The following is a 25,645-nucleotide window of genomic DNA, read 5'->3' as shown; positions in this document are numbered from 1 at the left end:
CGAAGCTTCTGAAGACCCCCTTCTCTGACTTATTGGTGGACTCTCTAGAGAGGCCCACAGTGCAGCATGAGAAAGAGGAATCTAGACAGGGAAAATCCAGAGTTTGGTTCTGGCTTGTAGGGAGTGCTTAAACCAGTTTCCAAATTTGGGCATCACAGCAAACACTGGTTTAACAAACCAGGGAGGTTTGTGAAGACAGGTGCTTTAAGGAAGGACATAAGGGGGAGATCATGAGCTTTGTCATTCACTACCAGTCCAATAAACAATGGTTTTGTTGGAATGGGAACCTGACCTCTGAACCAGGCCTGTGTTTCAAGAGAGAGAACCTGATAGTCTTGCATTACATAAACCAGGGCTGATGGCCGACTCCAGGTTCAGGGGGCTCTCCGCAAATTGCCCTCCATTTGCCTCCTCCGCAAATTGCCCTCCATGTTCCGCTCCTCTCCACAAATTGCCCTCCCTAACTGGGTGGGCTCAGAGATGGTGGCTCCACCACCATGATCACCTGAAGGCTGTGGGGCACAGAGGTGGTCTCAGGGATCCTCCTGGACTCTTCTGAGGGCCCTGAGCTGCTGAACAGTATTGGCCCTGACATAAACTGAACTGCTGTAGTAGACAAGGAGGCCTTGAGATAGAGAGAACAAATAAGGCATGGAAAATAATCAAGATTAAGACAGAGGGGGGAGAGATGAAGATCGAGTCACATGGGACATTGTGAGGGGGAAACAGGGAGAGAGGTGAAGATTCAGTCACATGGGACATTGTGAGGAAAAAAAGAGGGGGCAGTGGGAGTGGTAATATTCAGTCACATGGGATATCATGAGGAAAATTGGGGAGAGTCCAGGGAAACAAGGAAATGTACCTCTTGGCACCGAGAAACAATACAATAAGACTGGGCCAAAGAGGCAAATACATGCGTGATGCATCATATTTCAGTCATGACCTTCCCTCACTCGATAGGGTCACAACTTTATGACCCCTGCCTTCCACTATACTTTCCATGAATGGTCACTTATTTGTACTGCACATGTTTCAAAATTACCTTTTTGTATTGTCTCTTAGTGGAGAATGAAGAAAACCTTATGAGTGCAAAAAGAACTGTCACGAACATCCAAAGGGGGTGTCTTTGGAGTTTGTTTCAGTTGGGTTCTAAACACTGTTTACTGTCTGTCCTGATGCAATCTTCTTATGCTCACTCCACTCTTCTTGGTGCACTGCCCACCCCCCAAATTTCCTTCCCTAATCCCCACTTCCTTTGTTCCACTTGACTCTGGAATGAATAACGATATACTGCCAGTATGTAAGAAAGCATGTGCAGAGTGCAAGGTAACTAATAGCGAAACTCATCTATGTGAAGCTGCTTTCTACAAAGTCAGTTGGCCCAGCTAGACTGCAGCCTCAACCAGGGATCATTTCTAGTCCTGTTACTTGGATTTAAAAAGAACAACAACAAAACTAGATGGCCAGGAATTGAAACTGAAACCTTGTGCATGCAACGTATGCACATGAGCTGTAGGCCTTCCCCTTACAAATCCACTCCCCTTTGTTTTGTTTGCAGTAGATGGATTGCATGTACCTATCTGCATACATACAGATGTGTGTCCTGAATAACACAAAGTGTCTCTGTGTTTCCTTAACTGCAACTTCTCATGCTATGTTGAGAACACTTTGGTAGCAACTGTCCAGTGTCAACTCGAGGGGTGGGGGAGGAAATTTGTCCCCTAACAATAACATCATGAAATTTTAAATGTGGAATCCTTACCGGATTCCCCTGTACAAGCATGCTGAACCAGGTCAAATTGGTCCGACCCACTTCAAGTCCATGAACCAAACCTCCTGCCATTTCTAACGAACTGGCTCGTGGACCGGTGGTCCAGTTTGGATTCAGTTTGGATTCAAACTGAACTGCCCGGAGCAGTTCCATGCACACCCCTGCTTACCAGGTTCGACAGTCTGTTTACAATTCTTGCTAATTACCAATCTAGCAGCACTTAATAAATGAATAATTAATTCCTGGTCTTTCCTTAATATAGTTTTAATATTATAAAATGTGACAGTCAAGGGAGCTAAGATAAATGGTATCCAGTTTATTGCCTTAATGTAACTTGTTTCCAAAAAATTGTATTTTTGAACATTCCTCTCCCAAAAAGTAACACCTGCCCTTGTAATACCACATCTCTAACTGTTACCCTGACCTGCCAGATATCAGTCTATGTGGTGCTAATAGCAATGGAACATAATGAAACATTCTCAATATATTAAAATGTGTTTTTTTAAAAAGACATCAGGAGACAATCATTTGACAGCTTGAATTTCTGTTTCTCTCTTGCAGTGTCTGGAAGTGTGTACGTTTATGCCTCTTTGGAGTTGTGTTGGGTTGATTTGTGAAAAAATAAACAAAGAAAATAAGCATTTTCTCACAAAGGTTAAGCCTTTCGAAATCCCATAGGGGGGAGAGAGAGAGAGAGAGAGATGCGAAAATGAAACCTCACCTTTTGTCTTTGTAGAAACAAAGGACAGACTTTGTTCCGAAGCAACCCGACCCCACGCCTGCCGCTCCGTCGCCACCCCAGACGCCACTTCCTGTTCCGCTCCCTCCAAGCGTGCCAGCGCCTGTCCCCGTTCCTGTGCCAAAGGTACCTGGAGCCATCAGCCGCCAGAGCAGCACATCAAGTGACAGTGGACGAGATACCCAGAGGCAAAAGCCACCCCCTATAGATCGTGAGTTTCTGGGGCTTACCCCCTTTATATATCAAAGCAAGAAGATTAGATGCAATAAAAACAAAGCTGCTACTTGCTGTAATCGATACTGTATATCTTCCGTAGACCCAACAGAATTTGGTGTACAGGAGTCCAGCATCAAAACTGGCATCTAGAGCAGCAGTGGCAAACCTGACCCTCCAGTTGTAGTTGTTGAACTACAGATCCCATAATCCCCAGCCACAATATATTGTGGCTGGGGAAAATGGGAGTGGTAGCTCAACAACAACTGAAGGGCCAAATCCCCCCACCGCCCCGCTCCAGAGGTTCTCAGCTTTTCTGCTTCTTTGTTTTAAAAGGTCATGTTTCGAGTCCTCTTGATAGAGAAAAGCCTGATGAGCTATGCACCCTGTGTGCTCAGATTTCCACCAACCTTTCCAACTGGACAGGGCTCGCAGCAGTCAGAGGTGGTGCTTCTTTGTCCTTGCCAATCTTTATCCCTGCCCTCTGCAGCCTACCTATCTTCACTCTATACCGTCTCTCCTGCTATTTTCCTCAGCCCCTGGCAAGCCATTCCAAATTCTTTGCAGAACTAAATTTTGGCCGGATTTGGGGGTGGTGCAGAAATATACACAACTCTCTTGACGCAGTTCAGAATCAGAATGGTATTTTAAAAGCTATGGGGAAAGTTCATCTGTTTTCAGCATGTTCTCACTTAACTTGTAATCTTCACATGTGCTCCCAACATCAACCGTGGTGGGGAGATGCTTGGAAATTCAGCTACCATCATCCCTTGCAAAACTAACATACTTGGTATCAAGAGAAGATCTAGATGGTATCAAGATCTCGAAATTGTACTTGATTAATTGTATAGTTAAACAGTATGAGTTGGACATATTCCAGAGAAGGACAGGGCTGCAATTAGGGTCATGCACGAATGTTTTGGTGGGGTGGGGAGCAGTACTTTTAGGCCAAACTAAATCAGGTCCTTAACACAGCTGCAGGGCTTCACCCAGCAGTTTACACGTGGCGGCCATGTGCGTCCCACTGCTGCACAGGTGAAGGTCTGTGGCTGCGCATGGACTTCTGAGCAGCACAGTGCCATGCCCGCGGAAAGCGGCGGGCCAGAGGAGGAGCGGGTAAGGACCTGCTTTATTCATGCTTAAAGGTACCACTCTGTGCCCCCACCCACCTGGACATACTGAATCAATTTGTGCAATCCCTAACTGCAGTCCTATGCACACCAACTTGGGAATGGGCCCCACTGAACTCAATTAGACTAATTTCTAAGTAAACATGCATTTGTACTGCAGGTAAAGTAATCTACAAAGCAGGAAAATTGTCATTTCCTTTTTTAGATACAGTTTTCTTCTTCAATTGCCTTTTAAAAATCAATGCTAATTCTTACTTTTGCAATTAATTTTCTCCACTCTTCTTTTTTAGGAAGGAAATCTCAGATGGAAGAGGTCCAGGACGAGCTCATTCACCGGCTCACCATTGGCCGGAGTGCTGCCCAAAAGAAGTTCCACGTGCCACGCTCTAATGCCCCAGCAGTCAATATCACCTATGACTCCGCTCCGGAAGACGTGAAATTGTGGCTACAGGCCAAAGGATTCAACCCTGTGTGAGTCTGGGGCAGCAGTGTGTTCTTTCAGAGTGGATTAAAGTTAGCCTTGAACTGCACAAACTGGGGTGCTACATCTCTCTCCTACCAGGGCTGAATTGACTGTCTTGCCAAAGACAAATTTAGATTGTAAGATTGCAGGCAGGGCATGTATGTTGTAAATGTTATGGTTATGCAGTGTTCTGTTTTTTTAGGCATGTAACGTTTAGACAATTTGTTGTGTCTTATTACTCAGCAGAAGACCCCAGGCAAAAGAGGCAACCCCTGTGATAAACCTGTTATATCTGGAGAGGTTTTGCAGACACCTACTGACTCACATACTGTGCACTGAAACTCAGGGTGGAGCCCCCACCCACACTGGGGTGTGTGTGTGTGTGTGTGTGTGTGTGTGTGTGTGTGTGTGTGTGTGTGTGTGTGAGACAACCGTTGGTCTGTTGTAGAAGAGACCAGTTCCGCTTTGACTTAAAGTTGAGCAAATGCAGTTGTGCAGCATGACACCCATTGCAAATAATGGGCATCATGTCGTGTAAATGTGTTTGTGCAACTTTAAGTCAGAGCAGAACTATTCTGATCTGTAACAGTCTCCGTGGTAGTTACATGCACACACAGCAGCATGATCAGGTGACTCCCCCATCTGTGTTTCGTTGCATGGTATGTGAACTACTGTTTCGTGACATTCAGAATATTCTGACATTCAGAATAATATGTCCATTATTCTTTCGATGGGTGAATACAAATTGCTAACTTACCAAGTGGTAAATGTGGAGAACTCTTACCACTTGATAAGGCTTCCAACATTTAAATCGCACCGTGTTTGCATTAATGCAGAAGGTCACCCATCCATCTGTTAGAAAACTGGATAGCATTTTGGTCATCTGTATTCACCCCTTGATTGAGATGTGCACAAACTCAGGTTCGTGCACTGGTTCGGGGCCATGGGATCTTTAAAAAAGAGGAGAGCAGTTCCTTAGCTGCTCTCCGCCACTCCCATGCAGCTTCCTGCTGTGGCTGCGCTTGTGCCAAGAACCAACATCTGCACAAGCGCGGACACCATGTGCATGCTGGTGCTACACGTGGATTCTGGGGAAGTTCCTCTTTTTTAAATGATCCCACCTGCCGCTCTGCTCCCCCTGGATCCGAACTGGTTCAGACCTTGTACGAACCAGTTTGTTGCTGAACCAGCGCATGAAGCTCTGTCCGTGCACATCCCCTACCCCTGAACATAACATCATGAATATAACATTTGATCCTGAATTATTGTAGATGTTTTGTAAAACTGGAATTTCAGCTGCAGAATTGTTCTGGAGGATACAGCTCTTAGTTTGACTTTTTTCTGTGGTGGTCAGTTTTTGTGGTGAAATGGAAAAAAACCAAGGGTTTTGTAGCATCTTAAAGGCTAACAGCTTTATTGTAGCACAAGTGAATTTTGGCCCGTTGAATAACGGGCGCTAGTAATGGCGCTCCTGGCCCCCTGCTGCCATTCCCCCTCCCTCCGCCGTACGCCCCCCCCCATCTTTAAGGGCCAAATCGGCCCAGGCACTTGCCCCCGCCAGGCTGGGGAGACGGAGGCCGGGACCGGGGGCGGAGCGGAGGCCATGTAACTTTAAAAAAAAATTACTCCCGCGGCCGACGCCGCCGACCGCCCACCCTCCCTCCCAGCTGCCGAGTCCCCCTTACCCTGGCCGACTGCTGTCGGCCGAAGACAGCCCTTAATTTAAGAGGCAGAGAGGAGCTCGCAAGCAGAGCTCCTCTCTGTGCAAAGCCTCTTGCCGAACTGCCGCTTTGGGCACTTGCGTCCCTTGCGCCCAAAGCGGCAGTTCGGCAAGAGGCTTTGCACAGAGAGGAGCTCTGCTTGCAAGCTCCTCTCTGCCTCTTAAATTAAGGGCTATCTTCGGCCGACAGCAGTCAGCCAGGGTAAGGGGGACTCGGCAGCTGGGAGGGAGGGTGGGCGGTCGGCGGCGTCGGCCGCGGGAGTAAATTTTTTTTAAAGTTGCATGGTCTCCGCTCCGCCCCCGGTCTCCATCTATTCTGGCCGAGGCGGCGGCTCCGCCGCCGCCTCGGTCACTTTCCCCCCGCCACCTCTCCGGCTTCTTCGGGGCGGCCGCTTCTGGCCGCCCAAGATGGTTGCCGGGTGCCGGCGAGCGTGTCTCCCTTGCCCTGTTCTGGGCCTGCGCTTCGCACAGGCGCAGAACAGGGCAGGGAGGCACGGACACACGCTTGGTGTCCGTCCACGGACGGACACCAAGCGTTTTATTAGAGAGGATAAGTTTTCATGGACAGGAGTCCACTTCATAAGATCCATAACAGTTTATGCCACAATAAATATATTTGTTGAATTCAAGCTTCACTGGCAAAAAAAAGGGGGGGGCATGCTACTTTGCTAGATTATCTTCCTCAAAAATGTTCTGTGAGAAAACAGAAAGCTCTCCTATAAGGGGTGACAACAGTTGCTGTTGCTGATTCCAAAGAAAGGCAGATTCTGTTTGATAATTACTCAGCTATGTTTTCTTTTTAAAATGATGATATGAGTCCTATAGGATTGGCTTAGCAAGCTTTTGGGTTGCAAAGAGTTCTTGCAAATAAAAACAGCATGAACAAGAGATCTGTGCAGCTTGAAACTCTGCTATCCTGTCAACACTGTTAATAAGTAAAAGGTGATATTTGAACTGTGTGGTCATTTTCCATATACATTTAAGCCTCCTTTAGATTAATGAGAAAGTTAACCAGGATGTAAATATACTAAACTTTGGCTAGATTATGCCTTCAATTTTAACACACTTGCCTAAATTGCATCTGAAAATAAGAGGTGTGATCTGAATGATGATTATGTTTAGCAACCATCTAAATACACTTTTTCTTTTTTTCTTCTTTTTAAAACCCTTCAAATTTGGAGCATAAGCAAATTTTGCAAAACAGGAGCAAATTAAAAAATGATTTCCCACTCTCTCCCCTGCTGAGTGCTATTTGGGTTCAAATAAATGCTTTTGTTTTTGACTTTTAGCTCTCCAAAGTTTAGCATAAAAAGTTTTAATAGTATTATTATGTTTGAGTGGTGGGGGTGAGAAGTTGCTTTGTTGTATCAGGCAGGTAATATTATATTTTCTTGCCTATTGAAACATCATATATTGTTACTCATCTTCCAGGACTGTCAACAGCCTTGGCGTTCTGACTGGCGCTCAGCTCTTCTCCCTCAACAAAGATGAACTCAAGTCTGTGTGCCCAGAAGGAGCTCGCGTCTACAGCCAAATTACGGTTCAGAAAGCCTCACTGGAGGTATGTGTTGAACCAGTTTCCCTTGAATAAGTGCTCACTGCTGTGCAGCAGGCTGGCTGCAGAAGGGCAGGCTGTTCAAAGCAGGTGCCTGATGAGTTTCAGTGAAGCTCAGAATATTCCCTACCCCATGGTGCAGTGCAACTGTGAGTGGGGTTGTGAAAACAGGAATCTGTCTTCAATATGAGGACTCAGCCCTGGAACAAGAGAAGTAATAATGATATAAGCTGCTTCTGGGCTCATGCAGAGGGCATTTGTCTCACTGCTGGGAAGCTGCAAGTAGTTGATATTGGAAATTGTTATTTCACTGACAGTGCTGAGCCTCGCTTCTAGCAATTGAATCTTGTAACCATTCTTATCTCAGGCTACTTGTGAGGCTTGCTGAGGCTGTCAGGTGGATCTCAAGAAAGAGCTTTCTTTGTTACATAGGAAGCTGCCTTGTACAGAGTCAGACCATTGATCCATCTGGCTCAGTATTGTCTACACCAGGGATTCTCAACGTTGGGTCCCCAGATGTTATTGGACCAACTCCCATAATCCCCAGCCCCAGAGTCCTTTGGTTGGGGATTATGGGAGTTGAAGTCCAATAACATCTGGGGGCCCAAAGCTGAGAATCTCTGGTTCACACAATAGTAGGCAGTGGCTACTATTCAGGCAGCAGTCTTTTCCCAGCCCTACCTGGAGATGCCAGCGAGTGAATCTGGGACCTTCTGCATGTAAATCAGATGCTCTGCCACTGAACTGCGGCCCCATCCCTGTTGGGGCTGGGGAGAGGTGGTGGAGAGAGACACAAACACACATCAGAATTCCATTGCCCTTAGAAATTTTTTTAATACAAATGTATTTGGCCTTTGAACCAATGATGAGTCATCCCTGGTACCAGCATTTGGCTTGGTTCTCATCAGAGGCAGAGTCATCATTGAGCAGACAGAGTCACCATGGGTGGACGGGTTCAAAGAACCCGGCTGCAAGCCACGGAAGGGTCACGCAAGCCCTCCGGAGTTCAATCCTATCCAGCATTTGCTGGCTGGGTGCATTTATTTCCCTTTCCCTCCCTCCAGCAAGGGACAGAGGGGTAAAGAAATGCACCCAGACAGCAAATGCTGGCTGGGAATGCACTCCGGTGGGCTCACGTGGGCCCTCTGGCGATTGGGTCATGCCCACATGCATGCGACATCACAAGCAAGGGGTGTCACTGACGTGCACAGCGGGCCGCCAGGGATGGGGCAGGACTCAAGCCTTGGTTCCCTGGCTCTGTCACTAGCTCTCGTGTGAAATCCTTGATGATGCCGCGTGACATCGTTGCTACTCCATGAGAACTAAGCATGTGAGCAAGCCTTGAGCTCCTTCTCTTCCTTCCCCCTCGCACACTCCGGTTCCTCTCTTTTGCAGCAAACCATAGTTTGCTCTTCCATCCCAACTGCTGGAGATGCAGCATCGACTCTTAGCACCAGCAGCCCTATTGACCACTAGAGGCGTTAGGGATAGAGACAGCCAGTAAGGGCATCCCCCCTCTGACCATGCTGTCTCTACTCTACTCCCCCTTTGTTAGATAGTCTCACTCTCTCTCACCTGGAGGGAGGGGGGGGGGGAGAGAGAGAGAGAACACCTTCTTCTCCCACCCCTATTTATATTAACTCGTGTGTGTGCAAGGATGACTCTGAGAGGTAGCAGAAGCTCCCCCGAGAATATTTCTTGCTCCTCCACCCGTCAGACTGGAACTCTACCAGAAAGTGTCAGAAAATACAGTCTCAGTATATTATGATCCTATAGCCTGAATTATTTTAATATGTCTCCATTGTTTAAAGAAGCCTCATTCACTCTCTCCTCTACTCCAGAATAAGCAGCAGAAGCCAGTGCAGCCATGAAGGCAGGAGACTCCTCCAGCCTCCCAGGAGCCAGGCCAACCCCTTCACTTCCTTCCTGGCCTAGAACTGGGCTGGGTGAGACCATGTGTGCAGCGGGGAGGGGTGCAAGGTAGTCTCCCCTGCAGATTTCAGCAGGCGTGGTACTGACCTCTGTCCCTAACCCAGTGTTCCTGCCACATGGTCTTGGACAGGAAGAGAAAACTATTGGAGAGACAGCTCCTGGTGGCATTGACTCTTAGCTCCAGCAGCCCTATTGAGCACTAGGGGCATTAGGGGTACAGACAGCCAGTATTCCTTTCTCTCCTCTGCTTTCTCTACCATGTTACTTTCTACAAAACCAACTGGAAAATCCTTTTTGGAAAACTCTAAACCAGAATTGCGAACTTCAGTTGAATCATGGCTGCAAGGTGCAAACCATAATTTGCCAGTTTGACTATAGTGTGCCACAAAAGGAATGCAGAAGAGCCAACTGGGAGGAGGGTGAAAGTTCATATGCCCGTGGTTCACTTTATATTTGTGTAGAATATATCCCATTTTTCCACCAAAACTTGAATGTTCAGGGCATCTTATGATGGGAACAAATACTAGTAGCAAGCATGAATTGTCCCCTCTGCTAAGCAGGATCCACCCTGGTTGCATATGAAAGGGAGACTAGAAGTGTGAGCACTGTAAGATATTCCCCTCAAGGGATGGAGCTGCTCTGGGAAGAGCAGAAGGTTCCAAGTTCCCTCCCTGGCATCTCCAAGATAGGGCTGAGAGAACTTCCTGCCTGCAGCCTTGGAGAAGCCACTGCCAGTCTGTGTAGACAATACTGAGCTAGATGGACCTATGGTCTGACTCAGTATATGGCAGCTTCCTATGTTCCTATGGTTTGCATTTGAATGGGAAACTACATGTGAGCACTGTAAGATATTCCCCTTAAAGGATACCACAGGTTCCAAGTTCCCTCCCTCTAGATAGGGCTGAGAGAGACTCCTGCCTGCAACCTTGAAGAAGCTGCTGCCAGTTTTGTGAAGACAATACTGAGCTAGATGGACCAATGGTCTGACTCAGTATAACACAGCTTCCTATGCTGAGCAGAAGCACAGCAGAGACAAATACCCCCAACTTATGTAACTGTTGTGCAAAGTGTGGATCGCATTTTTGTGTGTTCCTACCCAGCACTGCTCTGTGAATGACAAGGTGCTGGTGTAACAGGCTGCACAAACTGTAGTGTGCCTCCTGCTGCGAAACCTCATCCTCAATCCTTACATTTTGCAGGCCTATCCACTATCCTTGTTGTGCAAGCACAACACTTGCACAAAGGGATCGATAGTGCAAGAGATCACACAGCTTGGAGTATAGGAACATAGGAAGCTGCCATATACTGAGTCAGACCATTAGTCCATCTAGCTCAGTATTGTCTACACAGACTGGCAGCAGCTTCTCCAAGGTTGCAGGCAGGAGTCTCTCTCAGCCCTATCTTGGAGATGCTGCCAGGGAGGGAATTTGGAACCTTCTGCTCTTCCCAGAGCAGCTCCATCCCCTGAGAGGAATATCATACAGTGCTCACACACACATCAAGTCTCCCATTCATATGCAACCAGGGCGGAGCCTGCTTAGCTAAGGGGACAAGTCAGGCTTGCTACCACAAGACCAACTCTCCTCTCTGCTAAGCTAGGTGGCCTTCTTCCAGGGGTGCATCCTTGGTGGTTGTTCTAGCCAGGGTTAGTCTGGATGTCAGCCAGTACTGTCACCTAGACTCATACACCAGCTACCTTCTCTGTTTTCACTGGGCAAATAATGTCCTTAAACATGTCCTGCAGATTGACAGATGCCAGCTGGTGTAATTTCAAATTTATTACAGCCAGTGGCCACCAGAAGAAAAAAATTAACACTATTGACAGTAACTAATAAATCAAACTGCTACCATTGACTGTCACAATCTAGGAGCTAAAAAGCAAAACATGGCAACATTATAAGTAACTTGAAACTTATGGTCCGCTAAAAGAAATGATACATAAAAATCATCAGAACGACCCGGAAATTCCAATTAAAAAGGAGAAAGCAAACTATAGTGCAAGTCGTAGTTGTGTCTTTCGCGTAAACTAGAGCCGGGAATAAACGAGACTGGTCCTTTTTGCCAAGTCGTCTTGTGCAATGGCTGGTCCCAAGCAAAGCAGCTTATTGGGTAATGCTTGTTAATCAGATTAAAACGAGATGTATTGGGCTTGATTTTATAATTAAATACAAATTTAAGAGTGGATCTCCTTCCTCCCAAACTAATCTGAATTCCATGCTACTAGGGCAGCCAAATCCTTTGTTCCCTTGTTTGAGCTTTTTGCATCGCAAAACAAAAACAGAACAAAAATTTAAGTGGCAGGTTGCTCCGTAGCTGAGCAAAGTAGTGTAGAAGTAGCGTAATTGTCTGCTGTCAATAAAAGGCCCGATTGTAGTGTTTTGATAGGGCCACATGGATTTTCCCCAGGCTTGAAGGATCGGGTTCTGAAGCCCTGGCTTAGATGGGCGGATTACAACCTCCAAAGATATATGAACACGTGGTGCTTTCCTGGCTGCTTGAGATCCTTTCACTCAGGGACTCTCAAAATTGAGTCCACAGATTATGTTTAACTACAGTTCCTATCATCCCCTGCCACCATGGCCCTTAGCCCCAGCTTTAACTGGATATACCAGGGATTGAACCATGAACCTATAGCCTGTAAAGCTGCATGGGATCTACCACTAGTTCCATTGAAGCACTAGAGACATGTGAAGTGAGAAAGGATTGGGGAGGCTGTGATGTTACCAGAGAGGACACTCACATATAAATGGTGAAAAATCAAACCCATGGAGTCTTCAGCACATATGCTGTTTTTCTGAGTGCTTAGTTATATGCTCAGCAGAAACACCAGGCATCTCTTCCTGGACCATACCAATCAAAGACTTAGGAATGCATGTCCTCCATATTTTTAAAAATGACACGTTGCACATAGAAAAGGACAAAGTAGTGAAGAAGGCCTCGCCATTCCTCACTCAGGGCTTCTCCCTAGGATCCTAGTTCTCAATACAAAGGCGGTTTTGACGCACAGACGTGCAATCCCTGACTCGGTGGTACAGTCCAGTGAGAGCCTTGCTGCTCCATTCTCCTACTAGGTATATCTCTGGTCTGAATCTACACAAGGTTTTGCAGAACCAAATGCTTCCATACCCCACCTCTGTACAAATTGGTTTAATAATTATTATTTATTATTTCTTGTTTACACAGTCAGACAGGTGTTATTGACTGGTTTGTTTTATCCAGACATTTAGTCCTTCCCAAGGACCTGGGATGGCTGAATTTTATTGTCAGTTGTTATAGATATCGTCGCAGAATATAGGCTGTTCCCAGTAAAGCTGCTTTATGTAATTGGCTGATGGTGATTTCTGTGGCCCCTATGGTGTTGAAGTGCTCTTCAAGGTCTTTTGGAACTGCACCCAGGGCGCCAATTACCACTGGGGTTATTTTGGTCTTTTTCTGCCACAGCCTTTCAATTTCAATTTGTAGATCTTTGTATTTGGTGATTTTTTCTATTTCTTTTTCTTCTATTCTGCTATCCCCTGGTATTGCTATGTCGATTATTTTGACTTGTTTTTCTTTCTTCTTGACTACAGTGATATCTGGCGTATTGTGTGGCAGATGTTTGTCTGTTTGTTTTATTTATTTATTTGTTTATTTATTTATTTATTTATTTGATTTCTATGCCGCCCTTCCAAAAATGGCTCAGGGTGGTTTACAAAGATAAATAATAAATAAATAGGATGGATCCCTGTCCCCAAAGGGCTCACAGTCTAAAAAGAAACACAAGACAGACACCAGCAACAGTTGCTGGGGGTGGAGAGGGCCAATTACTCTCCCCCAGCTAAATAGAGAGAGTCACCACATCAAAAGGTGCCTCTTTGCCAAGTTAGCAGGGGTAATAGCATACTAGCGGGGCCAGGCCCAGAGCATCTGTGCCTCCAGCCGGCCCATCCACCCATCACTGCCTTTTCTCCCCCACCCCCTGCCCGCTGCTTTCTGGCTGGCCGTTTCTCCCCCCACCCCCCGCTTTCTGGCTTCTTCTCTCCCCCGCCAACCTCCCCCCCACTTTCTGGCTGGCCCGCTTCATCTCCCCCCCCGCTCTCCCCACTTTCTGGTTGGCGGGCCGGCCAGCCGGCCTGCTTCTCCCCCATCCGGCCGGCCGGGCTTTCCACTTTCTGGCTGCTTCTTGGCTGGCCGCCCCTGCGTTCTCCGCCCACTAGTGCCATTGTTTTCACGGCCGGCTGGCCATTGGCCGGCAGCCGCCATTAACTCCTGGGCCTGCCAGCTGACTACCACCATTTTCTTCCCCCTGCCCATCCCCATCCAGCAGCTCTCCAAACTCCCACGAGAGCTGCCACACATGGGATTAGTGACGAGTACATTTAAGACAATTCAATATATAGCTTATCTTTTCAGATGGTATATTGTGTATTTTTATGGATCATCTCTTAACTTATTTTTACACAGACAAATTGTTCTCAGCCAAGATTTATTTTGAATAACCTCTCTCTGATTCCACAGGCTACCAGTGGAAGTTCAGAGCTGCAGGAGATCATGAGAAGGCGGCAAGAGAAACTCAGTGCAGCTGCCACAGACTCGGGTGTGGAGTCTTTTGACGAGAGCAGTAGTCACTAAATGTCTTTTTCCTATTCATTTCTTATTGTTTGGAAAAGAAAGAGAGCCCATTGTTCTTGGCATTGTTCCGTCATGCTTTGTTTTAGGAAGCCATGAAGGGGAAATGTCTGGTTGACTATGACTATTTTTGTAGAGACGACTTGATGCCATAAAAGAAGCATGCAATCAAGATGTTGGGCAAGGGGGTGACTGCTGCGCCCCTCCCCTCTTGATGTAAAAAGCATATTTATAGACAGTTCTTGGGTCTGGGGGTCCCTAACCAACACCCACAGAGCTGGTTTGGTGGAACTGGCCATTTCATGCTTTTTCCTTCTTTAGCGGACAAGCAACATTCCATTCCTCCTTTTGAGCCGTTTCATGGAAGCTGAGCCAGCTGTTAAACTGTGTTGAAATCTTCAGCCTGTTGTGAATTTGCAGGCACCATCCAGCCAAAGTGAAGTCTTTTTAAGTCGCATTGGGTGGGTTCAGACAACCGGCAGAAAGTAAGTTGGCGGGAAGTGCCAGTATCCATCACAAGCAACTACTTCTGCTCATTTCCATATCATCTGAATCGATCACCACCTGAATCGACCAGCATCCCAAGCTGCCCTTCCTTCTGCCGGCTGACATCTGTAGCCTGCTTATGAAGTTGGGCAGTGGGTGTCGGGTGACAGAGAGAAATGTGGCTCGGGAGCTGGATACTGGCAGGATGCACATACCAGGAGTGCATGCTTGCTGGGAAACTAGGGCTCCTGCCAACTGACTTTTCACCAGTCATCTGAACCTGCCCATTGGTTTCAGTGGGAGAGTTAAACACATGCTTAACTCTCCATCTCTGAAATCATTGGAACTTCATAGGGCTTCACCTTGGCAGGACAGACCTCTTTGTTCATTCTTTGTTCATTGTGGCCTATAGTCTTGGCCTCTTTCTCTCACCTCTCATCTCTCGGCAACAAGTTGTTCGAACTTATTCAGAAGTTCCTAATGCCATCAACAGCAGCCCTAATAGTACAAGCACAGACTAAATTCTTCTGACACCTTCACAAGATGGTTTCTTAGCAGAAGTGTAGATAGCAAAATAATTTATTCTGGATTTCAATTTTATTGTTGTTCCAGTGGGAGTAAGTGCTAAAGAATAAAGGCACCAGTGGAAACAATAGCACAAATATCCATTTTTTAAAAGGACCAGGGGCAGTTGGACCATATTTTGGTACCAAAGGGGTTGTTCACAGTATTATTTATTAAGAAGTATTGCATTTCGCTTTAACTTCACCAGTCAAGGGAAAGTGAAATAGGTTCTCTACAGGGACACCCAGGGAAAAGGTGATCATAGATGTTTAAAAGAAAGAGTTAGAGAATGAGAGATTCATTTCCAATTTATATCTTTTAAAATATGGCCAATCCTATACAAAATATCCCAGTAAATGTTTTTTGAACCACAATAACTTTTGTTCCATGCAAAATGTTATATTCTATCATATGTATATAAAAGGCATTAAAAAAACATGTCATTTAGAAGAAATTAATCCATCTAGTTTTATTAATTTTCATGGTGCCTTTTTTCACAATACTCAGCTGAAAGTCTGCAATAAACACTATTTGATGTATGTGAAATGGTTGCATTATCTTTGTTATAAAAGGGACATAAAAGCAAAAGGTCCCAGAGCTTATTCAAACATTCAGGAAAGACCTGTGTTATCTTCCCAAAAGAAGATATGTATCACTTCTGAGTTTGGAAAGGGGTGTCCTGTTAATTTCAATAGGACTTTAGTCATGACTTCACCTAAGGACTCAGCATGGTTATAGAGAATAATTGTGCCATCACCTGCACGTGGTATGTGACAAACATCATCTCCTCCTCCCCGTTTGGTAGGACAACTCACAAAACCAAACTACCTCAGGGGGAGAAGCCAAGCTCTTGCCACAAGGTAATCTGGTTATTGAATTGTTGCTGCTCCTCGTATGTAATTGTGATAATTTGGAGGTGCTAACCTGGAAAAGATTTATGAGAGGCAACTATCCCCTTCCCACAAACCCTTTGGTTTCCTCCACATATTCATCTATGCTTTCCCTGTTGCTGCTCCCCAGCACACCCTCTCCCCTCTCCCTCTCCTCAAAAAAAAGACTGGCAATTTTGTTAAAGAATCTGAGCAGCTGTGGGTTCAGCATATATTTGTTCAAATAATGCTTGGGTACAGTTAGTGTATGTGTGTTCGTTCAGATGCCTGAATACATGGCCAACCCTTTCATGACGCCAGTTGAGATGGTCGTCTCAGGCAACAGATTATTGAGGCATCAGCAGGGCGGCCAGATGACCCCCAGCTGCTGGCACTGGAGCAGCTTTTGAAGACTTCTCTGACCCTTGTAAGCTTTGTACAGAGCACCTGTCCTCACACTCCTTACAAAGCTTGCAAGAAAGATGGAAAAAGAGGAGGTGGCGGCTTCCACCGTCCCACACTACTTTCAAAGCTTGCAAAGGTTGGTTTTGAAGGCGAACCGGCCCCCATCAAGGCAACATTTGGTGCATCACATCAAGATTTGGTGTTCCACTTCACTGCAGAGAGTGTGTGTTAGTTTATTTTCAAAGCCTGGCACCTCTTGTAACTTCACACAGCTTTGATGTACCAAGGAGCTGACAACATGCCAACAAAACCTGTTCCCATTCGCCTGTGAAATCCAGTGCAGGGAGGTTCCAGCCCTTCACTCTCCCATCACCTTTCCTCTGACCTTGCCCCTCCCACTTGCTTTACTTCGCCAATCTCCCCACCCCCAAGTTTGATTCCCAGCATTCTATGTCCTCACATGCTGAGAGTGATAGAGAGTTTGGAACTGGCTATTGCAGAAAGCATTAATTGTGTCCTCCTGTTGCTCCACGAGGAAGGCTTCATGACAGAATGGACAGTGTCCCAAAAAAGAAGACGAAGCATCCAGATGATTGTTTTTTGCTTTGATCAGTGTTATTTGTGCCATTCACGTTCATTCAGCGCTGGACCCCAGGCTATACTCTATACTCTACAACCTCAAATAAGCTAAGGCTAACACAAGATATACTTTTTATACCGACTGCTGCAAAACAGTTCCAACAGAATGAAATCAACACAATTGTTTGTTCCCCCCCCCCCGCCACTTCCATAGATTGTAAAGCAATGCAGCCATGTTTCCACGGTCAGCTAGCATGAGAAGCCTATTTATTTGGTTACAGTGTACCAGTTTGCTGCCTTGAGCGAATCCATCAAATCTGAACCAGCACTCATTCAGTTTTTCCTAGAACCAGCTTTTCGTGTTCAGGGTTCTACCATGCCACACGTGAGCTCGTACGGCCTCTAAGCATGTGCAGAGGACTCCCCACTCCATCTCAGCTCTTATGTTTCTGAGCATAGAGCAAGCAGCATCCAACCCAGAGAAAATGAATGACCAATAGGCCTGTGCCCCATCGCCTCTTTATGAAAATTAAATCCTAAAATGAGGAAAAAGTATGTTCCCTCTGATTTGCTCCAATGAGTATTTTGAATGCAGTGAGCATTTGCCATGGGAGAAATTGATCATATTTTGAGATTCCGTGTAATTTCATTTCAGGGCTAGAAGCGTGTGGAGCTGGTGCTGTCAGGCCAAGCTCTGGGGGGAAATGGTATTTTTCCAGCTCCCTGGGACAAAGTAATAGGAAGAGAAACTAAAACTAAAACTCCCAACAACTGGGTGACTCAAATTGCTGTCCTGTGCATCCTTCATGTACATTTAGTGTGACATATTGCTGAATAATATACACAGAACTGCATTGTTGGTCTCCTAAATTAACAGTGAGAGTTAAACCGCACGACCCTGCTTCAGCTCCAGTCAAGCTTGTGACTGAATATAGATCAGGAGAGACACTCGAAAGCATACCCAGAGAGAGCCAGCGTGGTGTAGTGGTTAGAGTGCTGGACTAGGACCGGGGAGACCCGAGTTCAAATCCCCATTCAGCCAGGAAAACTAGCTGGGTGACTCTGGGCCAGTCACGTCTCTCTCAGCCTAACCTACTTCACAGGGTTTTTGTGAAAGAGAAACTCAAGTATGTAGTACACTGCTCTGGGCTCCTTGGAGGAAGAGTGGGATATAAATGTAATAATAATAATAATACCCCTTTGGAGGAAATGCAGAGCAGCTAGAAGGCACTCCTGCTCAGCTGCACATCTGAATTAGGCCTGTAATTCCCAATTAGCATGTTGAAAACTGCTCACATACACATCTCTTTAGCTGGTCCAGAGCACACAAGTTGGCATCCAGAAATCCAGGAACAGCAGCTGGTGGATTTCTCAAACTCTCTTCTAGTGTGTGTCTAACTCAAAAAAATTGTATAAATCTCAAATGCAAGAAAGGTGAGCTTTGCTAGCACTAGCCATTCTTGCATCAAGGAAAGAAGGGTTAATTGGAGAGAGGGTTTATAATAGAGCACAGTTTGGTGCAGTCTTTAGGGGATAGCACTATATTATAGCTCCATGGCAGAGCATCTGTCTTGTATGCAGAAGGTCCCAGGTTCAATCCCTGGCATCTTGGGAAAGATTTCTGCATCTGAAACCTAGGAGAGGTGTCGCCAGTCAGTGTAGACTTGCAGAGCAGCTCAACTCTGGCCCTCCTGCAGATGATGGCCTAGAGTGCTAGACTAGGACTGGGAAGACCCGAGTTCAAATCCCCATTCACCCATGAAACTAGCTGGGTAACTCTTGGCCTGGCACTTCTCTCTCAGCCTAACCTACTTCACAGGGTTGTTGTGAGGAGAAATCTAAGTATGTAGTACACTGCTCTGGGCTCCTTGGAGGAAGAGCGGGATATAAAATGTAAAAAAAACCACCCATAAAAATAACTCCCATAATCCCTGGCTATTGGCCACTGTGCATGGGGCTTATGGGAGTTGTAGTCCAAAAACAGCTGGACTGTTGAGCAGGCCTAGTAGAGAGTATTGACCAAGGGTCTCCTTGGTGTACAGCAGCTTCCCATCTTCAAGGGTTTCAAGGCAGGCATCGTAGGTTTGGCCCACTGTTTAGGGGTGTGCAATTCGGATTTTCGGGTGATTCGGCTCGGACCCGAGCCGAATCACCCCCGTTCTGTTTTGTGCCCGAATCTGGGTCACCCGAATCACCCTTGATTCGGTTCGGATTCGGATTTAATCCGAATCCGAATCCGAATCGATTCGGGGGGGTTAAAAGGGGCCCAGGGGCAAAATTTTGGGGTGGGGTGGTAGTGCCCAATGGGTAGAGTCTACCACCCCAATTTCAGGGGGATTGGGCAAAGTCCTGATTTTTTGTGAATTTTTAAAGTTTTAGTGACTTTGGGGCAGTTCGGGGGCATAGCATGGGATTTGGGCAAAAGGAGTGGGGTGGGGTGGTAGTGCCTAATGGGTGCAGGCTACCACCCCAATTTCAGGGGGATTGGGCAAAGGGCTGATTTTGGGTAAATTTCTGAAAATTTCATGTCTTTGGGGCAGATTGGGGCATATTGGGGCAGAAAGTGGGGGCTGGGGCAGAATAGTGGGGTGGGGTGGTAGTGCCTCATGGGTGCAGGCTACCACCCCAATTTCAGGGGGTTTGGACAAAGGGGTGATTTTTTGAGAATTTTTGAAGTGTTGGTGACTTTGGGGCAGTTTGGGGGCAGAAAGTGGATCTGCCCCAAAGGAGTGGGGTGGGGTGGTAGTGCCAAAACTTCTGAGGTGTGAATTCTCATTCTATCATAGCAAATGAGATTTTTTTCAATTAAACAACTCTCATGACCCCACTTTCACTTTTTCACACTTTCCTTTACTATGAATAATATGAGGAAGTAATCAATTTAGCACACTTCACCTTATGAAGACAAACCTCATACAAATAAATTCACCATAATTCACCCCTCTGCCCAATCACTCTTAAATTGGGGATGGGTGGTAGCCTCCAGCCATCAGGCACTATCTACCAGCCCACCCCACTCCTTTGGGGCAGATCCACTTTCTGCCCCCAATCTGCCCCAAAGACACCCAAACTTCAAAAATTCTCAAAAAATCAGCCCTCTGCCCAATCCCCCTGAAATTGGTGTGGTAGCCTCCACCCATGAGGCACTACCACCCCACCCCACTATTTTGGGGCAGATCCACTTTCTGCCCCCAAACTGCCCCAAAGTCACTAAAACTTCAAAAATTCTCAAAAAATCACCCCTTTGTCCAAATCCCCTGAAATTGGGGTGGTAGCCTGCACCCATTAGGCACTACCATCCCACCCCACTATTCTGCCCCAGCCCCCACTTTCTGCCCCAATATGCCCCAATCTGCCCCAAAGACATGAAATTTTCAGAAATTTACCCAAAATCAGCCCTTTGCCCAATCCCCCTGAAATTGGGGTGGTAGCCTGCACCCATTAGGCACTACCACCCCACCCCACTCCTTTTGCCCAAATCCCATGCTATGCCCCCGAACTGCCCCAAAGTCACTAAAACTTTAAAAAATCGCCAAAGATCAACCATGAACCGAATCACCCGAATTTTTTGTGCCCGAAATTCGGGTGATTCGGCTCGTGCCCGAAAAAATTCGGGGGGCATCGGGGGTGATTCAGTTCGGCCCCGAATCACCCGAAATTGTTCGTTTCGGGCACAGATCGTTCTGTGCCCGAAATTTTTTGCACATCCCTACCACTGTTCATACACTGAGCGGCAGCTTCTCAGTTTCTCTAGCTACTGCACGTGGCCTCCCCTCCTTTTTGAGAACTGTCCGCTGACCAATGTTGACAGGGTCTAGCCCTTTCCCCAGTTAAGCGAACTTTCCCCACGGAAGCGAACTAGGGTTCCCAGATGTGGTTGGACTAAAACTCCCAAAAGCCATGGTGGCTGGGGATGATGGAACTTGTCCCATCACAGCTGGGGACCATGGACTTCAGGAGTTTTAGTCCAACCACATATGGGAACCCTAGCTTGAGAACCCTTCATCTACCCTCTTAGGTTTGCTGAGAGTATACTCCGTGTGGGTGGTAAACCTTCAAAAGCTGGGAGGGCCGAGAGTCTTCTGTGCCCTCCATATTGTCTTACTCTTCCCTACATCTAACAGGAAAAGTAGCATGAGAAAAATAGACTCACAGTTGCAGAATTCACAACAGCATTGGAACTGGCTATCTTTTCATTAGGTACAGTAAGCTTTGCTCTGGCACTGACTGTACATGGCCACTGGGCATAGTCCAACATAGAGTCGATGTAAGTCTGTCTAAAGTATTTGGTCTGAGACTCTGAGACTGAGTGAGAATGGTCGCAATCATCTCACCAATATAACAATGGCCATCTGTCTGTCAGGATTGTAGGTGTCTATTTAAGGTGTTGCATGGAGCACAAGTATGCTGTGGAGTACACAGAGTTGGTAATGGAACCAGGTACTCCTCTATATGAGAGAGTTCATCTGTGTCATTAAAACCCCACCACCACCACCACCACCCATCTTCAGTAGACCCCCTAACTTTTATTGAGGCATTCAGAATCCCTGGGCGGAAGGCTTCTTTGTGCCGTGGGCTGGGCGTTGAGGGTCATGCATCGCTGAGGGCATCATTTATGCATGTAGAAAGGGCTTTTGGAGGATGGGGAGATGCAAAAAACACTCCTCTCTCCATGCCTGGCCTGCTGCACAAAGAAGCCTTCAGCTCAGGGGCACTGCAGGCTTTTTGTGGATCCACAGACCACCACCTGTTGTCAGAGAGCTGCAGAGAAGTGGTGGCACAAGCACTGTGAGAGCAAAGGGTTGAAAAGCTGTTTGACCATTCTTGGTAGCAGGCAGCACACACTGCTGGCCTCTTACCTATGTCCAGACCATGCAGAATGCAGGCAGCCACTCAGTTATGCCATTAAGGCCCAGTGTCAATCTCAGTCTCCATGTGGTGCGACTCCATTCTTGCTTCACTTCAGGGACCCCTTTGGAGGGTCCCTTTGGACCCATTTTGTTTTGAGTCAAACCCTGCGGACCTTGGAGCTTCACTTGGCCTCCCACCCCAAAACTACTTACTGGGACCAGCAGGGGACAGGAAACAAGCCTACTTCTCTACTCTCCATCATGAGGAAGCAAGCAGCCACCTTTTGTGGCTTGACTGCTGAAAGGACTTCTTTTCCCCCCCTCACAAAAGGCACGAGCACTCCTAGGATTTGTAGTCTTTTCTGAGGTTGCAGCAATGGAAGTTACGGGAGCTGCATGGAGCACCAATACGAGAAGCCGCCTAGTCAGGAAGAGCACATGTGGGAGGCATAACATTAGACAGTCCCTCAATTCTATTGGACCGCAAGCAAAAGCCTTGAAGGCCACATGGCTGCGTTCCACCATATGGCTGACAGATCTACTGGCAGGCCAGCATCCTTGGGCAGCGCCCACTATAATCTCTAGGTAGCTTTAGGGACGTGCAATAGGTGCCTTTTTCACAGCAGAGCCCCATGCCTACTCCAAGTGCCACTCTGCTGCTCCCTTGCATCAGGTGCTTCCCTGAGCAAGGCCTGGTGTTCATAATGTAGCTCTCATTTACCCACAGTCCCAAGGAGGCTTTGTAGTCCCTCTCCCTGCTGATTTATTGACCATAGTTCCAGCTAGCTTTTCCTCCAGGCAGTAGCGCATGGCCATGCTCTCATTCCATCATCCCAGAAGTGTAAGTTAGGTTGAACGATGGTGACTTGCTCAGGGCTAGCAAGTGCACTCAAGTAATCTGAACCCAGGTTGTCTCTATCCATGGCCAACACCCTATTAGCTCTCCATTACCCTGGTTCCAGTGGCCTCAACCACAGTCCTCTGTGGACACTGGTGCCTGAGAGAGCACATAACTATGCCACCAACTAACTCTACATCCTTAACCTGAGAAGCCCTGGCTGACCATATTTCCTGTCTTCAAAACCCAAATAGTTTCCTGTGCTTCTCCATATGTTTTTCTGCCACTGGCGGATAGAAGCATTGGCCTCAGGCGGTCTATGGAAATCTCCGACTCTGAGTTCCACAGGTCCACCTCATCCATTTAGTTTCACTGGCCATGCCATGGCATGTGTTTATGAAAGCCCTTCTAGCAGGGCCGACCGATCCACCAGACAGACCTAGGAGGACACCAGTTCTTGGGGTGGTGAGAGTGCGCTACAAGCCTCCCTTTCCCTTTCCCTTTACAAGCAACCACTGGCATGTCTGACTTGCTGGGAGTGCCCATTCACTCTCCTGCCCAAAGGGGGAATGAGGGGCATGAGGGAAAAGCAAGAGCAAGCAAGAGAAGGAAAGCCAACATTGCTTTTCTTTTCTTTCTCCCCCGCCTCAGTGAATGGGCAGCCTGCTTGGCTCAAGTTAATGCCGGGGCTCTGTATTTCTCATAGGAACAAACAACATATTGATACAAATGCTCTGGGCATTTACTAGCGTCTACCAACTTCCTTTTCTTCCCTATTATCGTGCAGGTCACATCCCAGGGATTATAGAGAGGCTGAAGGGTGGGTGGGAGGGAAGTTGCCTTTATACTGAGTCAGACCATTGGTCTATCTAGCTCAGTATTGTCTACACAGACTGGCAGCGGCTTCTCCAAGGTTGCAGGCAGGAATCTTTCTCAGCCCTATCTTGGAGGTGCTGCCAGGGAGGGAACTTGGAGCCTAGATGCTCTTCCCAGAGCAGTTCCATCCCCTAAGGGGAATATCTTACAGTGCGCACACATCAAGCCTAAAATGCCAAAAACCTTAGCGCTGGCCCTGCCTTCTAGAATCCATCCCCCCATCCCTCTCTCTCATGTATGAACATCCTTGAGGTGTGGATGGCTTCAGACAGAAACAGAAACAACCCTGCAAGTACAGACACACAATGTTTACTTTCCCCTTGACTTCTTTCATTTTGCTTCCTTCCTGTGGAGCGAATATCACTTCCTGAAGAAGTTTCCAACAAAATGGAAGTCGACTCAAAAGAGAGAAAACAAAAGCTCACTCCAAAGACCATCAATGCCCACTTGGATGGCAACCACATTGCAACATATGATACATGTAATTACAAAAGAAAAGAAGAAACATAGCAGGCTATGCTAACATTTCTGGAAGAAACGCATTGCAGTACTGTAAAGACCGATACACAATCCTTGCTGCTGAGCAAAGGAGTCATTCAAATGCTCTTAGCATGCCAAAAGAAATTCTCATTGCTGCATTTCCTAGCCCATCAATGCCATGAAGCTTTATCTGTCACTGCACCTTATTTTCCCTCCCTCCCCACAACACTGACAAGCTTCCTTTTTTGTTTTGTTTTTAAACACAGAGTAAATACATAGAAATGAACAAAAACAAGCAAATGGAAAACGTATAGGCACCAAAGACTGGCTTGGACAACTAAATGATACAACAGTGGAGCCTGGGCCAGGCTCATCGCAAAGAATGGTCATCATCCACTGGCACATGGTGTCCGTCCACAGTTCCACTCAAAATCCAGGTGTGAGGGGATTTTCTTTGCCCAGCAGGCTGGCCGAACAGGCAAATGGACATTTCGACTCTGAAATTCTAACTTCCGGAACGCTTTGAAATTCGAAGAAAAGTTGGCCACCGGTCTCTGGGCCAATGGAATGGTCATCCTTCAAAAGGTGGAACTGAAACTAAAGTCTGAGTCTCTTCTGCTTTCTCACTTAGCTTTGAGCCAGTTCATTTCTGGAAGATATCAAAGACTCCGCTTGATGCTGCACGTTGGAGGTTCCATTTAAATATAGACAAATGTGCCCAGTGTCCTCTTCCCAAGATCCACAGTCTTCTCATGCCTTGCTACATGCTAATGAGGTATTATCCAAAACTAACCCTGCCTATTCCTGCCTCTTTCGGACCTCACCAGAGGTGAGAGGTACATGGAGAAAGCTCATCTTCATTCGGATAGAACCTTGAATATTGCACTTTCCGTAACCTTTAAGCCCAACCTGCATGTTAAATACAATTAATGAGTAATTAAAAAGAAGACAGAAAACCCTTCTCGAGTGCTGTATGCTTATGCACATTATTACATTGTTCCTTTTATTAATTTCACTGAGTCAAATTTGGTCCAGTATTACTAATTTTTGTTTTTAAAAGGTCCATAAAGTAAAGAGTCTAAACAAGACACTGCAGGTTCTTTAAGGCGATGTCTTCCCAGAGCTTCTGAAGGTAAAGAACCATCTTTTTATTTGTCCATGTACTGCTATGCAGCCACCATCCATGGCAAACAAGTAAGTGTTGAACAAAAAACAACAACAAAAACAACAAAAAATAACCAGAAATGAAGAAAAATCTGAAGCAGGGGGAGATGGATGTAATTCATGTTCTAACCTGTTGAGGAGTGGAAAAAAGAAATTATTCATCATTTATTTATTTAAAATATTTATATCCCACCCCTCCAGTACAATACTGCTTGTGTAGCTCACAAGAATGGTGAAACAAAAAAAATAAGCCAGATAAAATATAATACTTTTAAAGATTTGCTAAAACCAGAACCCAATTAAAACCAAGCTTAGAAGTTTAAAAGTTTAAGAATTTAAAAACTGACCAGACACAGATTGCAGATAAAAACACTTAAAAGCCTTTCTAAAAAAGTTGTTTCTC

At 46.4% G+C, this 25,645-nt stretch overlaps 2 protein-coding genes across 9 annotated transcripts in view; one reads left to right on the top strand and one right to left on the bottom strand.

Annotated features, from left to right (window-relative positions):
- EPS8 (epidermal growth factor receptor pathway substrate 8) overlaps positions 1-15,720 on the top strand; it is a 203,459-nt gene extending 187,739 nt beyond the window's left edge. For all 4 annotated transcript variants that reach the window (XM_053257487.1, XM_053257482.1, XM_053257486.1 and 1 more), the window contains 4 exons: positions 2,508-2,721; positions 4,144-4,324; positions 7,468-7,597; positions 14,021-15,720. In XM_053257487.1, the coding sequence (XP_053113462.1) occupies positions 2,508-2,721; positions 4,144-4,324; positions 7,468-7,597; positions 14,021-14,134 (639 nt within the window). In that variant the 3' untranslated portion in view covers positions 14,135-15,720. The remainder of the gene's footprint in view (positions 1-2,507; positions 2,722-4,143; positions 4,325-7,467; positions 7,598-14,020) is intronic.
- Positions 15,721-23,891: 8,171 nt separating this feature from the next.
- Positions 23,892-25,645, bottom strand: part of PTPRO (protein tyrosine phosphatase receptor type O) — a 212,254-nt gene continuing 210,500 nt past the window's right edge. For all 5 annotated transcript variants that reach the window (XM_053257391.1, XM_053257392.1, XM_053257393.1 and 2 more), the window contains one exon: positions 23,892-25,372. The gene's annotated coding sequence lies outside the window, so the exon portion shown is untranslated. The remainder of the gene's footprint in view (positions 25,373-25,645) is intronic.

Source organism: Hemicordylus capensis, chromosome 5 (assembly GCF_027244095.1).
Source record: "Hemicordylus capensis ecotype Gifberg chromosome 5, rHemCap1.1.pri, whole genome shotgun sequence".
Classification (NCBI taxonomy): Eukaryota; Metazoa; Chordata; class Lepidosauria; order Squamata; family Cordylidae; genus Hemicordylus; species Hemicordylus capensis.
This window is presented reverse-complemented; position numbering and strand designations above follow the sequence as displayed.